At 39.1% G+C, this 17,071-nt stretch overlaps 1 protein-coding gene across 1 annotated transcript in view; it reads right to left on the reverse strand.

The window, feature by feature from the left end:
- Window positions 1-17,071, reverse strand: part of LRGUK (leucine rich repeats and guanylate kinase domain containing) — a 71,128-nt gene that overhangs the window by 13,589 nt on the left and 40,468 nt on the right. Inside the window, exons 11-12 of the mRNA XM_063101012.1 lie at window positions 10,487-10,606; window positions 3,254-3,350 (exon numbers count right to left, since the gene is read on the reverse strand). Coding sequence (XP_062957082.1) covers window positions 3,254-3,350; window positions 10,487-10,606 — 217 coding nt within the window. The remainder of the gene's footprint in view (window positions 1-3,253; window positions 3,351-10,486; window positions 10,607-17,071) is intronic.

Here is a 17,071-nt window from a genome sequence, read left to right on the forward strand (position 1 = left end):
CTAGGAACGGCAGCAGTAAATGTCTATTGCTACCTGCGCCTCCTGGCCCCAGATGTCCTGGAGACGTGTGGGGTCGGGCGGGTCTCTGGGGGATGTGTCTGCTCTGGATGATGAGGAAAATTCACACCCCCCATGATCAAAAGATGTTTATGTCATGTATTCTAAAAGTTAAAAACTCAACAATAAATATCCTTAAATATTTTACTCCTTCAATGTCATACTCTCTGTTCTTTGGAACAAATATTGTGATTCTTTTGCTTTTAATATATATTATATCTATACAGATAGATAGATATCTGGCTCTCCTTTCAGGCATATACTTTATCTTGTTTACTGTGTGTGATGGTCAATTTTATGTATCAACTGGGAGGAACTCTGAGTAAGCAGATTGCCCTCCGCAATGTGGGTGGGCTTCATTCAATCAGTTGAAGGGCTGAATAGAATAAAAGGTCAGCCTTTGAACTTCACCTGCACTGTGAGCTCTCCAGGGTCTCCAGGCTGCCCAGACCACACTGCAGACGTGGACTCACCAGCATCCATAATCACGGGAGCCAATTCCTTATACTAAGTCTGTCTCTTTATATATGCACACCCTATTGGTTCTGTTTTTCTGGAGAACCCTGACTAATATTCTGTGACTCACCCAGTTTTCAAAATGTGTACTTGAATTAGTTTTCAGATACTAATAAGATACTATAAGTTTCAGGTATTACAAGTTTGTTTCCTTGTGTGGACAAGGACATCCTCTGTGGATCCCAGAAGCATTTTCTGGAAGGATGTGGGGATGGGAGGAATCTTGTGTTATACGTATACGTAAAAGAGACCCATTAAACTGATTTGTTAAGAATTGAGATGAAGTGCCCCCACTCTTCGTTGCCCCCATGTCTAGCTGGTGATTCTCCTTTCATTTCTTGCTGCATGTGGATTTCCCAATAGTCATACTTCAAAACCTCCAGGTCTGTGTTCTTATTTCCACAAAATGGGGAGAGTTTCTGTGGATAAGTGACTGGGTACAAGTATGTATCCATAAAAAGGGCCCATGTGTCTGTGGACTCATAGGAGGATGATCTGTGTGTTGGAGGGAGGTGCTTGTTGGAGAAGGTGTGTGTATGGGGATGCTGGTGCAGGTCTATGTGTTGTACCTGTCAGAGCAGGTAGATGTGATGTAGGTGCGCAGTAGGTGTGCAGGGGTGGGGTATGCCAGGGTTGCCCATCATGGGAGCTGCTGCAATGGAGGGTTGGGGGAAGGCTGTCTGGGCGGGTGTTGTGTGGCTGGGTTCTGTGTACAGAAGGCTGAGTGTGTGGGCAAGATTGGTGAAGCTGTCTTCATGAAACAGTCTGAAGCTCACATTAAAGGAAAGATCAGAGGCAAAATTCAAGTTGAAGAAAATTACGTTATATTGAAATAATACATGTTAGCAGAAGCATTAAAAATGAGTACTTCTCAAACACATGAGGATTTTCATAGAGGGAGTAAAACTGTAAGACTACATATAGTACAGAAGTAGTGATTTCTTAGACTAGGAGTTAGCCAGACTAACCTGATTACAGATCTGATAAGGTATGGACCATCACAGGTGTGTGTGGGGTACTGAGAACAGATGAACTGGACCAAGAAAAAATGCCTTATATTCTAGCAAGAAAAATTAACACTAATTTTGGGAACTAGATGTCTTTCAACCTAAAGAGTCCTAAGAGAATGTTTCTTACTAATAATCAAGATAATTCCTCAAATCCCTGTTAAGGCTTTTAGAAATATGAAGTCCCAGAATACTCTTAATAAATGAAACTGAATTTATTAAGTTTAAAATAGAGCTCCAGGAGAGAAAATTATAAAGAATTTATAAGATGTTCTTCTGGTTAGGTTAGAGGAAAAACTGCCTAGGATTACAGGACTTTTTCACTTGCGTTTCTCTGTAAATGCAAGAGAACTGAAAACACACCATGGAAAGAGTTGGTCATTCGAAATTATACTTGTAGAAACGACAGAGCCCATGCTTAAGTGTTCCATGTTTATGTACACTGAGGTATAAGCCATGTCCATTATTTCGGGGTGGGAGCAGAGGAACGAGGGGGAAAACAGAAGGGGAGACGGGTAGGAGGAGAGGTAGCTACAACAGCATCAATCGCTGGTTGGATGGTGATCTTTCAAAAGTAGAAACATAGATCAGTCCCTCATCTGGTCCTGTGATAGGCTCCAGGAAAAAAAAAGGGGGGGTTGTAGGATTCCTTTGGTGATAGAAAAAATGGTTATATAAACAAAAATAGGGGCTATGGTAAAGAAAAAATAAAAGGTTTACAGATTCTTTGCTTGTGATGAAGACACAAGATTCTCTTTCAGTTTAACTGAAGTCACGGGTGGATAGGTATTAACATTAGCATGTACTTTCAACAGATAAAACACACTAGGGTTGTGAGAATTTCCTTTGCATGTGAAGACAGAGAAGAAACAAACAAATTGCTTTTAAGAAAAGAAATTCAAAGACAGGGGTATTGTGAATTACTGTCAATGACTAGATTATCAGGGTTTCAGTAAAAACAAAAACAATTTAAATTATACAAGATTGCCCCGAGTTTCTATGAAATGAACTAATGAAGGGTAGTTACCCTCACCTGGTAAAGACACAGTCCTCAAAGAAATTAGGACTCTTCTACTGTCCCATAACAAGGGCTTCCCTCTGCATTAGTGAACTGCCTGACCTCCAAGACTCGGGGCTTCTCAAATGGCAACGTCACTGTGGAAGGTGATGTGTCCAGAACAAGCCAACTGAATGGGACACGCCATGTTGAAAGGGTGCTTAGGGTTGTGACAATCAGAAAGCACCCTTGGTGACACAGGAGTACTCTCTGGACAGAACACCCAACCCCCAGGAATGCTCAGTTTGCAAGCCTTGTGCGTCAAAGCAGTTCTGTGAGAACTGTTTATCTTGAGTAAAATCTGATTAATAACAGTAGCAGCACCTGAAAAGCACAGATCACAGAATTTCCCGTAGTGCTTTTAGTTCTAGTTCGTTAAAACATCAACTCATTCATTTTTATTGGAAATTTACAATATTTTCTCCAGGATCATAAAATAAAGAGGCATGTGGAGAATGACACATTAAGCAATTTAAGAAAAAACCCAATAGGAGTTCACCTCTTGTAACAAGCACAAAATTTAATTTTTCCCTTTTTTATTTACCACTATTTTATAATATTTATGCCAGAGAACATGTATTTCTTATGCAATAAAAATAAAGGAGAACATTCCTACCATGTTTAGCATTTCATCAAAAACTTCTTGAGAGATAAAATGATAATCAACTCGATCCCCTTCTCCAAAGTAAGGTGGTCTTGTGGTGTGACAGGCCCTGAAATCACAGAATGGTTAACCCAGTCTATTTCTATTAACTTGACAATCCAAACGGAAAAGGTTTCAGTATAAAGTGTGCTTTAGAAAAACGAAATTGACCCACAAATAATAAAGTAATTACGAAAACACTGTGGTTTTGAAGTGCTAGGTTACATTTACTTGCTACAGTTTACAAGGATTACACAAATTTTGGATGATCAACAGGAAATTTTTACTCACCGTTAATTATCACCTTCTGAGCTACTTTTTCTGCCATCACGTAACAATACTTTAAGAAGTACAACAAGATTAATTATTCACATATTTTCCACTCAACCGTGCTGTGTTCTCTCTGTTCTATGAGCATTTTCCACAGGCTCCCCTCCTCCCCTTACACCTGGCTGGCCCACTTGTCTTTCAGGGCTCAGCTTAAGTGTCACCCCTCCAAAAAGCCTTTCGGGACCTATGGCCGGATCACAGTCCTTTACAGTCCCACAGCCTCATGCCTGCCACCTACTGCCTTCCAGCTCCTCGTTCAGGACCCCGTCTCCTGTACCGCCCGTGCTGCCAGGCTGTGCCAACTTTGTGAGTGAGCCTCCTATGGCTCCAGGATGCCAAGGCTAAAGGAATTCTCAATGCAACCAGAGAGGCCTGTTCCAACCGCTGTCTGAGATGGCAGCCCCACCCCACCCTACCTCCGACTGCTCTCTTTTATGTATTTATCTGTTTTTTTCCTATCTTCCCTAGCAGACCACAGGAGCATGAGGCCCCAGGGGAGGACTCTGTCACATTCATCTTGCCCGCCACTGCATTCCCAATGCCTGGCACATGGCAAGCAATCACTACGTATTTGCAAAACAGATGAAAAAACTGAAACATGTGAACTGGATAACAGAACTCCATTTTATAGATGGTGATAAGAGTGACTTGTCCAAGGTCACACAGCAGGCTGGTGGCAGTCCTGGGACTAGAATCTGTGGGTCCCATCTACCCAGGACTCTTGATTTCATGTCATTCTGCCTTCACAACATTAAGTTCTGAAAATGCAAACTGATTTTTAGACTATTCTATAATTTTAAAATGGGAGATGAGAACAGCTAGACACTTGACCTGTTATTTCATTTATTTCTCACAAAAACCACAAGGTAGATGTTCTTTCTTATTCTTATTTTACAGATGATGAAACTGAGGCACAGCGATTAAGTAACGTTACTAAGCGATTAAGTAGCAACACCAGTGATAGAGTTTGGATGTGTTGTCCCCGCCAAAACTCATGTGGAAATCTGATCCCCAGTGTGGCAGTGTTGGGAACTGATTGAGTCATGGGGGCGGATCCCTCATGAATGGATTAATGCTCTCCCTGGGGGTGGGGGGATAAATGAGTGAGTTCTCGCTCAATTAGTTCCCGCGAGATCTCATTGCTTAAAATGACCCTGGCACCTTCTCTCTCTCTTGCTTTCTCTCTCTTGCTTCCTCTCACCATGTGATCTGCTTGTACCCGCTGGCTGCCTGCCACTTTCTGCCACAAGTAGAAGCATCCTGAGGCCTGCACCAGATGCAGCTGTCCCAGAATCATAAGCCAAATAAACCTCTGTTCTTTATAAATCACCCAGTCTCAGGTCCTCTGTTATAGCAACACAAAACGGACTAACGCAACCAGGATGACTCCAAAGTCGATTCTTTTTAATATCATGCTAATTAAGAGGTAAAGTTGCAACCTCAAAAGCCTCTCCATGACAAAGTCAAATGCAAATAGATTTTTATATTTCATACCACTGTTCCCCTTCCATTATAATCAAGAATTAACCATACTGGTAGATTTTAAGGTCATAACATTTCATACATTTAAGTTGTACACTCAGGAAAGTGAGTACATTGTAAGAGAAGACTGGCAGAACACTGTAACCTGGGTTTCACTGTTTGAACACACTGGCGTTTCTTCACATGCCCTTGACAGTTAGGGAAGATCCATCGAACCCTCAGCACAGCCTTCGCCCACTGTCTGAATTTACATTTCCCAACAAAGGGATTGAGCGGCAGGAATTTTTTCATAACTTCTAAAAGGAAGACACAACGAAGAAGCAATTTGAAGCTTTTAGGCAGGAAAGTGAAGAGCTGGCCTCACTGATGTGGAGAATGCTGATAACAGAATCTGCGACCACTGCGGAACTTTCTATTAACAAGGACCTAACATGGCCTGCAGTGTTTCAAACCTGTCGTCCAATTTTCACATATAGAAACGTTTGCAGTATGGTATGCCGCTCAAATATGTACATCTTAAATAGGAAATACTTCATAATGAAAGCAACCTTTCAATAAACTTGTTTAGAAAAAATGATGCTAATTTTAGACAGATTTTCTTGAGCCATCACTATCAATGGCCTTCCTCTCCCCTGTCTAAATATTTCCAAGAGTTTATTACTTATTAATTAATCTACTAGTTAAATCATGGTAGTTAAATCATGGTTTCTAATGGGAGCTATACTCCTTGTTAGTTTCACTTAACAGACAGAAGGACTGAATTGGAGCTTAAACCCAGACTGTAACTCTGGCCCTAAAAATCTAAGGGTAAACTTGGACATTGTAAAGGCCAATCTATCGGCCAGCTGTCATCGAGGCTACTAACAAAGCAAGTCCATGGAAAGGAGAGGACCAGGAGGGAAAGGAATATGGAAGTCCAGACCAACTAATGGAATACTAAAATATCCAGAGATATGTAATAGGAAGAAAAGATATCTAAGAAGAGCTAGCAGGTGGTTGAGGATGTAGAGATTTTTCAGTGTGATTAGGAAGCATGCAGATTTAGAATCTCAATTCTGGACCAGATTGCCTCAGGAAATCATGAACTTCTTGTTACTACAACTATTGAGGCAGAGGCTTGGCTGTGAGCACCTCTGATTCAAGCACGCCATATTATTAATCAGTGAGTTCTTTCAATGGGTAGCCACAAAAGCCCAGGTATTCCTGGAGAATTTGGTAGGTAAGTTAAATTGGTCTTAACACCCAGTGCAAATATATGTCAATAACTTGCTGGACACAACTTAAGGAAGCATGAACGTAAAAGATTCTAGCACATACTGTGTCTGAGTATCAAATTCCATCAAGCCACCACTCTGTCCACTTACCAGTAACTACACACCACTTACTAACTCACACCATCATCACCTGCCACTATATTCTGTATTCTCCTTGTCTCCAGCCTTCCTTCCCAAGCTTTCCCAGACTGCTGACAAGGTTTCTCCTGCTTAGAAACCCTTTTTGATCAAACCCTTATCTTTCCACTCTTATCTTCTGTCATCTCCCTTAATACTTCAAGTTCAACCATACTACGATGTACGCTTTTTCAGTAAATGAAATGTGCCTGTTGTTCTCTGTGCCTACAATGCACTACCCACTCAAGCCCCACATCCCACTTCTCTTTTATTTCTTTACTTCTCTCATCACAGCACATATCTAACTATCTTGTTAGACAGCATTTACTTGTATAAACCCCTTACTAGATTGCAAGCTGCCAGGAGGACAAGACCCGGGTTTTCTTCTCACAGTTTTAACACTAGCACATGACACATGAACAATGCTCAATAAATATTGATTGAATGAATGAATGAAACTTTCTACAAATTTGTCACAAGTGTATAAACAGACACTTAGATTAGACTGCACTTAGGTTGCTATAGCTCCTATCATTTCATGTAGCTACACAGCTGTGGTCTTTTACTTTACTGTTTTATAATGCTAACAATAAATTACACTTTAGTAGTCAACATCATGAGAAGGTTATGAAAATAGAGATTGCTATAAAATAAAGATCTAAGGAAGAATAAAGTTTTTCTTTCAGGACCATTCAGATCAATTTCATGGCCTTAAATCTGGAAGATAAATAGGCATGCTGGTATTGTTTTGTGTCACCCTCATTATCCAGCACTTTCCCAGGAAGTCACCAATTTGTGCAATAATATCAAGCTGGAAATAAATAGAGAGATTTTTAAAGGCAGTAAATGCGTATCCCCAGGTCACTCATAACTAACACAGGTAAAGAAAGAACATCCAAACTATTTTCTAAAACCAAGAACAAATAGTAAAGTAAAACTCTAAGACTAGAGGAAAACCTCTCAGCCACACCAATATTTGCCGTATGACTGAGCTATGTTTTTAATATTTGTATATCTGCACAGGCAACTTAGCTTGTGAAAATTTTACTGAATGTCTTGATGTCAGATCAATACAATTTTAAAAAGAAGCAAAATATCAGGAGAAAACGAAATAAGTAGAAGAGAAAGAAAAGACTTAAGAAAATGGCAGAGAAAAGTGCCTTTGTTAATGCTTTTATGTTTCACAATGAATCTGTATTTATGCCTTTTTTTCTTTTCTTTTAATTAAAACTCCATAAAACTTATGTTAGAGAAAAATTAAAGGAAAGTAAATCCAAGCAAGAGCAGTGGCTGGCCCCTGAGGATGTGCTTTGGTTTTATCTTTAGTTTTAACTACAAAGTTGCTGCATATAATGGTAGTACTATCTTACTTTCTTAATGGATGAAATAACTAGCTATATAATACCCTCTTTTATCCAATAACATGGTCTTTGATCCATGCCTTGATGAAATCCTTAGAATGATTTGCCATTGAATGAGCCCTGATCTCTACCTGCGTGAGGGTGACAATGAATGGCTGGACGATGCTTCTGAGCCATGAGGCAGGTGGAGGAGTGAGCGTGTAGTTGGTAGGGGGGCGGTTAGGAGCCTTCCCAGTTGCCACTAATTCCAGCCAGAGGAGAAAAATAGCAGTGGCAGCAGTAACAGTCCAGGAAGATGAAGCTGATTTTACGATTTTGTTTTGCCACCTTGTGCCTTCACACAAGTTTTGCAAGGCACTAATTATCTAAGGTCTGAGTTCCCCACTATATTACAAATGTCATTAGGCAAGGACCTCACCAGTCTTGCTCCCGCTGTATCCTCAGGGACTAGCACATAAATGGGAAGAATGCAATAAATATTTATTGAAAGAATGAACAAATGAATGAACCCATCCATCTTTCTGTATATCCATCAGTGGAGGTTGAGGGAAATCACCTATGCTTCTTATCACAGTCATTTCCACTAAAGGTGGCATAGAGCACCATTAACTCAGCTGCCCATTCACTCACTCCATCAGTTATTCATTTAACAAGTATTTATCACACACATATTAAGTGCCTGGCCATGTGCTGGGCACTGAGAACTCAAAGGTGAACAAGGCTAACATTGGCTCTTACCCTCAATTATGGTTACAGATAAGCAAGGAAAACAGACATTCAAAAGCATGATGGACAAGGATTCTAATAGAGGAAATACAGGACTTAATGAAAATAAATAACTAGGGGGCCTAGCCAGGTGAGAATGTAAGGGTAGACTGGATCAGAATCTTTATGATGAGCCAATAAACACCTGAAACAACACATGGACCAAGCATGCTTTGGCAGTAGCATATCACAAACGAATAAAAATGACTGGCCTACCAACAATAGGTATATGCATCATAACTGACATCAGAGATGTGAAAGGAACCAGAGAAAGCCTTGGTTCCTGTAGGTCACTTTGGTTTGCTAAAAGGTTCCAAATTTACACATAGCAAAATAGTCAGCATATACGCTCTTGCCCTAGTTTGACCTTCCATTCACTGTGTTCAGCTGATCTTTTAAAAAAGGTTCAGTACCCCCATATGAACACAATGGTACTCTCTACTTTTTTATTCTAATATTAACTTTTAATTTATTTTTGTTACTTCAGGGTGTTTAAAATATATTAATCAATAATATATGTGTCCTAGAGTTGTTCAAATAAAGGATGTACTTTTAAATATCTAAATAAATGGACCTGTTTAAAACAGTATTTACATTGTTTGAATGAATGCAGCTTAAGGGAAGATATGCTTTTTGTAACAGCATTAGAAAATAACTTGCACTTAGTTTTCTCGCTGTCCTGTGTATCTCTGTAGTCACCTCCTCAGCTCACAGACACCACTAATCTAAAAGTAATTTCTTTGCCATACATAAAAAATAAAAGAGAAAGTCAGCCTAAGAGACCACAATGACAATTCTAAATCTGATTTCCAGAAACCTCTAAAAAAATCTGTAAATGCAGCTGGAGGTTTTCTGGGGATGGGTCTAGTTTTTCAGATACTTTCCTCTATTTTAACTGCGTCATAGGGAATGGCTCAGCAAAACATTTGCTCTGGAAAACTTTAAGGGCATTGAATGCTAACATGAAGGACAGGAAAGGAAAAGGTTTTGCTGTTCCTACTCTTTCCATCCTCCTGAAACATGCCTCTAAAGAGGAAGACCTGACTTTGAAAAAGAAGCTCAAGTGCCGTCAATGTGTGTTCCAGGGAGAGACAGGAGACGCTGTCACTAGAGCACAGCACAGCCCCTCACGCATCGATCCCTGCTGTCATGCTGAGCAGCAGCAGGAGGGGCCTGCGTTCAAATACGAGTACGCTTGATTAAGAAGACATGTATTCTCAAACCCTGGAGAGTGATTTGGCTGGTGCTGAATTACGTTAAACATTTGGAGGATTCAAGTTTTAAAAAAACAGTGTATATCACAGAATAATAAATGGTAAAGAAGCTAATAAGCCTTTTATGGAAAAAATGCATGAAAATGGCATGAATGAGCCATGTTTGTTTGTTTGGGGAGGGGTCACTGCTATGTGTTTCCTGTCTGCTTCAAGGAAGACAAAATATTTTGTTTCTTCTTGTCATTTGTTAAGGTCTTCTATTGCTAGGAGTACACTTTAGCAATCATCTCTACCACATCGATTAGAATGCCACATAAATCAAGATTTCAGGAGCAGGTAATCACAGTGGTCCTATTTTATCAATAATTTACCTTCAAGGACCAACACTCTCACAGTGCTCTGTCCTTACCAAGAGTTAATATCTACTGAACGTTCAATTTACTGACCCCTTCGAGCTCTGCTGTAAAACGTAACTTATACATTAAGTTGTTTTGTACATTTTTGAACTTGATTAAATTCATAGCCAAAATTATCAATATCTGAGATTTTACTAGGAAAGAACTATTGATACATGCAACAACTTGGATAAACAAACTTCTAACAAGCCAATAAACCAATATATAAAAGTTTACTCCTGTCACACAAGCCAACAAATAAACTTACCCGTATCTGAAGTAAGTACTAAACTGTCTGCAGAGGCGGTGGGCAAGTTCTCGTTTACCGCAAGCTTGAGGACCAGCTAATATCAACATGGGATAAGGGGCATCCAGACTGGGAAGAGTGCTGCAACACAGGATCAGAGTCAATTATTACCACCCGTTAGTGACGCGGTCCACGCCATGGCAGGGTCCTAAAGGAGTCAGCTTGGGCTGCCCTCTCCGAGTAGGCAAGGCCGCCGGAGGGAGAGCTGCTGGCCAGGCCGCAGCTACGAGCACTTGCTGCAACCAGAAGGGCTGCCTGCCTCGGCTTCGTGGCTTTTGCCTTCTCTTTCGATATTTTGGTTAGCGTGGCAGTTCTCTGAATTCCCAAAAGATTATAAAAACAACACAAATAATTATGCGGTCATTGAACTAAACATTCCCACAGAGGATCCGAGTAAATTGGACAATTCAAAATTATGCCCTTATGATAAATTGACCACACCAGCATATGTTCCAAAAGCACCGCTCATGACTAAATATGAGCTGCAGCCTAATGTAAGTTGGCAAACATCATTTGCTGGAGATTATATTAATGGCAAGAGAATGGTTGGTATTAATGGGAAATTATACGATTGGGACAAATTAAGTATATGGAAACGAAACTGTAGAACCCCCTTTACTTGCTGGTGTCCAGTTTTAAATAAATCATTAAGAATCAGGTATTGGGATAAAAATATATGCTGTAAAATTATTAAACCTGCAAAATTAGATCTTAGAAACATAAGAGAGTACACCTAGTTTTGTGAGGGATGGTGCTGTGCACAAGGACACTTTAACACTTAGATCAAGATTATAGGGCCACAGCGAATGCATAACCTCAAAATGTGCATGATAATGCTGCTCAAATATCCACTGTTCTTTTTCCATATAAACAGTAGATTCTTTCCATTAGAACATAAAATCATTACACCCCCATTAGAAATTTTTTTTTTTTTTTTTTTTTTTTGTCTTTTTCATGACCGGCACTCAGCCAGTGAGTGCACCGGCCAGTCCTATACAGGATCCGAACCCGCGGCGTGAGCGTTGCTGCGCTCCCAGTGTCGCACTCTCCCGAGTGCGCCACGGGCTCGGCCCACACCCCCATTAGAATTTAAATGTTAGCATTTTTCCTTTTAACAAATTTGTACTTACATTTAGCAATAGACATAGGTCATATGATAGTACTGTCTATCACTTTGCAACTGCAATAGTCCCACCCTGTTAATAGGGTAGATATTAACCACAGCTTGCCAACTGGAAAGGTCACAGGTTAACTTCAAGACAATGAGAAGATGGTCCCAATCTGATAACCTGATACCAAAAGGAGGAAGCACGAGCTAATCACCTGAGACGTGCTAACGAAGGAAAAAAACTGGCTTACCCTGTCCTTTTTAAATTATTAATTCAAGCTTAGTGATGTAATAAAAATGATACCCAAAAACCCCCTGCAGAGAAAAATCTCAATAAAAGGCATTGTCTCATGCTCTACTGTGCTCCAGCTGCAACACGCTGACAGCCCACAGAGAGAGAACATGCATACTGAGGCACTGAGGTCTCTGTCTGTGTTTTTTATTTTCGCCGGCTTCCTCATCCCTCTTTCAAGGACCCACAACTCGACTGGAGCTGGTCTCCGGCATGTTAGGTAAAGTTTCTATGTTACAATCATAATTAACTCAGCTAAATGAGCACTTGCTATATGTAGACACTGTATAGAAGGGTAGCCCTACTTTCCAGAAAAGAGTTCATTATAATATGCCAAAAATAATATTCAAAGCATATATAAAATCATGTAAAATACAAATTTATGTAAGTTTAACAAGATTTTTTAAAGGAAAAATATGGTAAGATACATTAGTTCTTGAATGTTAAAGTATTCCCCCTAGAATTTATCAATGAAGGAAATAAGACTTCTCTCTGAGAGTTGAAGTTTAACATCCATATCTATTGAATTAGAACACAGATAGGCGCCTATTCACTGGGGAAGGGACAGCCTCTTCAGCAAATGGTGCTGGGATAACTGGATATCCATATGCAGGAGAATGAAACTAGACCCATACCTCTCACCATATACTAAAATCAACTCAAAATGGATTAAGGATTTAAATATACACCCTGAAACAATAAAACTTCTTAAAGAAAACATAGGAGAAACACTTCAGGAAATAGGACTGGACACAGACTTCATGAATACGACCCCAAAAGCACGGGCAACCAAAGGAAAAATAAACAAATGGGATTATATCAAACTAAAAAGCTTCTGCACAGCAAAAGAAACAATTAGCATAGTTAAAAGACAACCAACAGAGTGGGAGAAAATATTTGCAAAATATACATCTGACAAAGGATTAATATCCAGAATATATAAGGAACTCAAACAACTTTACAAGAAGAAAACAAGCAACCCAATTAAAAAATGGGCAAAAGAGCTAAGTAGGCATTTCTCTAAGGAAGATATCCAAATGGCCAACAGACATATGAAAAAATGCTCAACATCACTCAGCATCCGGGAAATGCAAATCAAAACCACATTGAGATACCATCTAACCCCAGTTAGGATGGCTAAAATCCAAAAGACTATGAACGATAAATGCTGGCGAGGTTGCGGAGAAAAAGGAACTCTCATACACTGTTGGTGGGACTGCAAAATGGTGCAGCCTCTATGGAAAATGGTATGGAGGTTCCTCAAACAATTGCAGATAGATCTACCACACGACCCAGCTATCCCACTGTTGGGAATATACCCAGAGGAATGGAAATCATCAAGTTGAAGGTATACCTGTTCCCCAATGTTCATCGCAGCACTCTTTACAACAGCCAAGAGTTGGAACCAGCCCAAATGCCCATCATCAGATGAGTGGATACGGAAAATGTGGTACATCTACACAATGGAATACTACTCAGCTATAAAAACGAATGAAATACTGCCATTTGCAACAACATGGATGGACCTTGAGAGAATTATATTAAGTGAAACAAATCAGGCACAGAAAGAGAAATACCACATGTTCTCACTTATTGGTGGGAGCTAAAAATTAATAAATAAATTCACACACACACACACACACACACAAAAAAAAAAAAAAAAAAAACCACAATTACTTGAAGTTGATACGACAAGCAAACAGAAAGGACATTGTTGGGGGGAGGGGGGAGGGAGAAGGGAGGGAGGTTTTGGTGATGGGGAGCAATAATCAGCCACAATTTATATCGACAAAATAAAATTAAAAAAAAAAAAAAAGAACACAGATAGGCAAAGCAAACTTAACAGTAAGAACTAAAATTTACCTGAGCAATTACTACGTGCCAGGCACTATTCTAGAAGTTTCACATGTATTACCTCATTTAATTATCATAAGAAGCTAATGAAGATGTTTCTATTATTATCCCCATTTAACATATGAAGATATTTAAGAACAGAGAAGTTAATTAACTTGCTCAAAGCAGTAGCTAATAAGGAAGAGCTGATACATGATTCTAGACTTGGCTTCCAAGCCTGAAGGCTGGACTAAAGAATGAGTTTATTAACAAAATGTCCTATAACATGCTGAGCTGACGTGTTTGGACTCCATTCATGACACAAAGTATAGAGATATAGAATAAAACATATTTTTTAAAAACATGGCTGAGATGTGGATTCTGTGAACATTCTGTGAAAACTATGAAACAGCATAGCTTTTTAATCTCTCTGAATACCTACAAAAAAAAAAAAAATAGAAAAACTTGAGAGCAAAAGCCCATGAAAAACACATATAACAAAACCAGCTAAAAAGGTATCTCTACAAACCACGAACCCACAGAAGCTGCATGGCACTGGGAGTCTGCAGGAAGAAGAAAGAAGCAATGGGCAGCATCTGACAGATCTGAGAACAAGGGAACCCCCAAACAGCCACTGAGTCCCTGCTGGAAGCAAGCAGGCTGAAACGTAAGATATACACCTAAGGTACATCTCTTTGTACACGTACAAAAAACAGTACATGCATGTTCGTAGCAGCTTTATTTGTAGTAGCCAAACACTGGAATCAGCTCAGACGTCCTTCAACAGGCGAATGGTTAAACTAATCATGATGCATCCATACCATGGAATACTGCTCAGCAATAAAAATGAATGAACTGGTGATATATACAACAACTTGGATGAATTTCCAGGAAATTATGCTGACGGGGGTGGGGGTGGAAAGTAGCCAATCAATCCCAAAAGGTTATACACTGTATGATTTCATTTACATAAGATTCTTTAAATGATAACATTATAGAGATGGGGACAGATGAGTGGATTGCAGGGCTTAGGGAAGATGAGAGGGAGGGAGGCACTATGGCTACTAAAGGGAATTGCAAAGGATCCTGAGGATGAAACTGCTCTGTATCTTGACTATAGTGGTGCTCAGATGAATCTACACATGTGATAAAACTGCACAGAAGGAAATAGAACTAAAGACACACAAGAGCACATGCAAAACTGGTGAAATCTTATAAGGTCAGTGAATTTTCTGGTCAATTTCCTGGTTTTGATATTCTTCTATGGTATGCAAGATACCACCGCTGGGGAAAACTGGGTTAAAGGTATATGGAATTTCTGTGTTTTATTTCTTACACCTGCATCTACAATTATCTCAAAATAAGTTTTTAAAAAAATAACTAAAGGGAAAAAAAGATTTCAGAGAAAGTGACAAACATTGAAACAGGCAAAGGAGATCTTACTGAAGAAGAAAACCAAAAGGAACAGAAAAATATTAAAGACTGTAACTCAAGAAAACTTTTATGAAATTAAAAAAAAAAATCCTACACATTAAAGGGCACACATTTATACCTGAAATATCATCCCAGAGTGACTAGCACCAAGACATGGTCTAGGAAAACTACTGTACTTTGAAGAAAAAAGAAAAAAAAATCTGTTTTATGAGCATGTAGATTGAAAAAAAATAAATTTTTTAAAGAATCTGTTCAACTAGAAAAAGAGAGCACATGACTTATAAGGGAAAGAAAATTAAATTTTCACCAGATTTTGACCACAATGTTTTACACCAAAAGAAAATGGAGTAACACCTCTACTATAGTCAAGGAAAAAAGTGTGAGCCATGAATTTTATACTGAGCAAAAATGACTTTCAAGAATAAAGTGTACAAATTATTGTCAACATGCAAGAATTTAAGGATTTAAGAATTTAATTTTTAATTCTTAATTTTAAATTTAAGAATTTAATTTTGAATTTAAAAATTTTTAAATTTTAAATATAAGAATGTAAGGGATGCTGATCCCATAACCCTTCCTAAGGAATCTACCAGAAAACAAGCTTCATGCAACCAAAAAAACTCAAAAGACATCAGTATAAGGACTGGTAGTGAGAAATAACTATGTAATTACTCACAGAACTGAGCTTAAATGAGAGTAAAGAAGGAGAAAGTATAGTATGTGCTGGGTTTATGTTCTGACAATATAAATATAACACAATACTATTTTTATTTTTATTTATTTTATTTTATTTTTTTTAAAAAGATGACCGACCGGTAAGAGGATCTCAACCCTGGACTTGGTGTTGTCAGCACCACGCTCTCCCAAGTGAGCCAACTGGCCATCCCTATATGGGATCCGAACCCACGGCCTTGGTGATATCAGCACCACACTCTCCCGAGTGAGCCACGGGCCGGCCCTCAATACTATTTTTAAAAGGGGTGGTTGATACTTGTATGAAATATATGCAAGAGGCAAATTCATAGAGACAGGAAGTGAATTAGAGGTTATCAGGGGCTGGGGGCAGGGGACAAAGGAAGTTATGGCTTAATGGATACAGAGTTTCTGTCTGGGATGACGTAAATGTTTTAGAAATGGACGGTGGTGGTGGTTGAACAACATTGTGAATGTACTTAATGCCACTGAACTGTACACTTAAAAATGGTTAAGTGGCAAATTTTATCTTATATATATTTTACCACAATAAAAAAATGAGGAGAGGTTGGATGGATAGAACATAGGCAAAGCACATTCTAATGTTTTCAGTGATCATGTTGGTGGTGGTATTAGCACAGGTATTCTGACACTGTTGCACTGTCATATGGGATTAAAAAATGAGAAATTATGGGATTTTATAATTCCATTTTCCTCTGTCTCCTTAAGAACCAGGGGATTCTTGATGTGGGAGAAAAGGAAATACAGATATAATAGAGGGGAGATTAAATAAAAGCTTGACTGTAGTCTTGAAATTGAATCGTCAGTATCAATATGAATTCAAGAGGTACTTAATCCTTCTATCTATAGGTATATAGAGATAGATCTATCTAGATATAGATAAGAGAAATAGGTATAGATAGATTGAATAGATGTACATAAGTAGGTACAGATAGACAGGATAGTGGGTAGATGGATGGACGGATGGATGGATGGAAGGAAGGAAGGAAGGAAGGAAAGAAATATATTCCTAGCTCTTTCCACTAAAAGGCCTAGAAACAATGACCAAGCAAGTAGTAATGAGTATCCCTAGCACCCAGATTGGGATTGGGAAATACCATTTCTCATTAAAACCTGGGCTTCTTGGAGAAATGGCTGATTCCAGGTTTGGAATAGGACATGTCCC

This window comes from Cynocephalus volans, chromosome 6 (genome assembly GCF_027409185.1).
Source record: "Cynocephalus volans isolate mCynVol1 chromosome 6, mCynVol1.pri, whole genome shotgun sequence".
In the NCBI taxonomy this organism is placed as follows: Eukaryota; Metazoa; Chordata; class Mammalia; order Dermoptera; family Cynocephalidae; genus Cynocephalus; species Cynocephalus volans.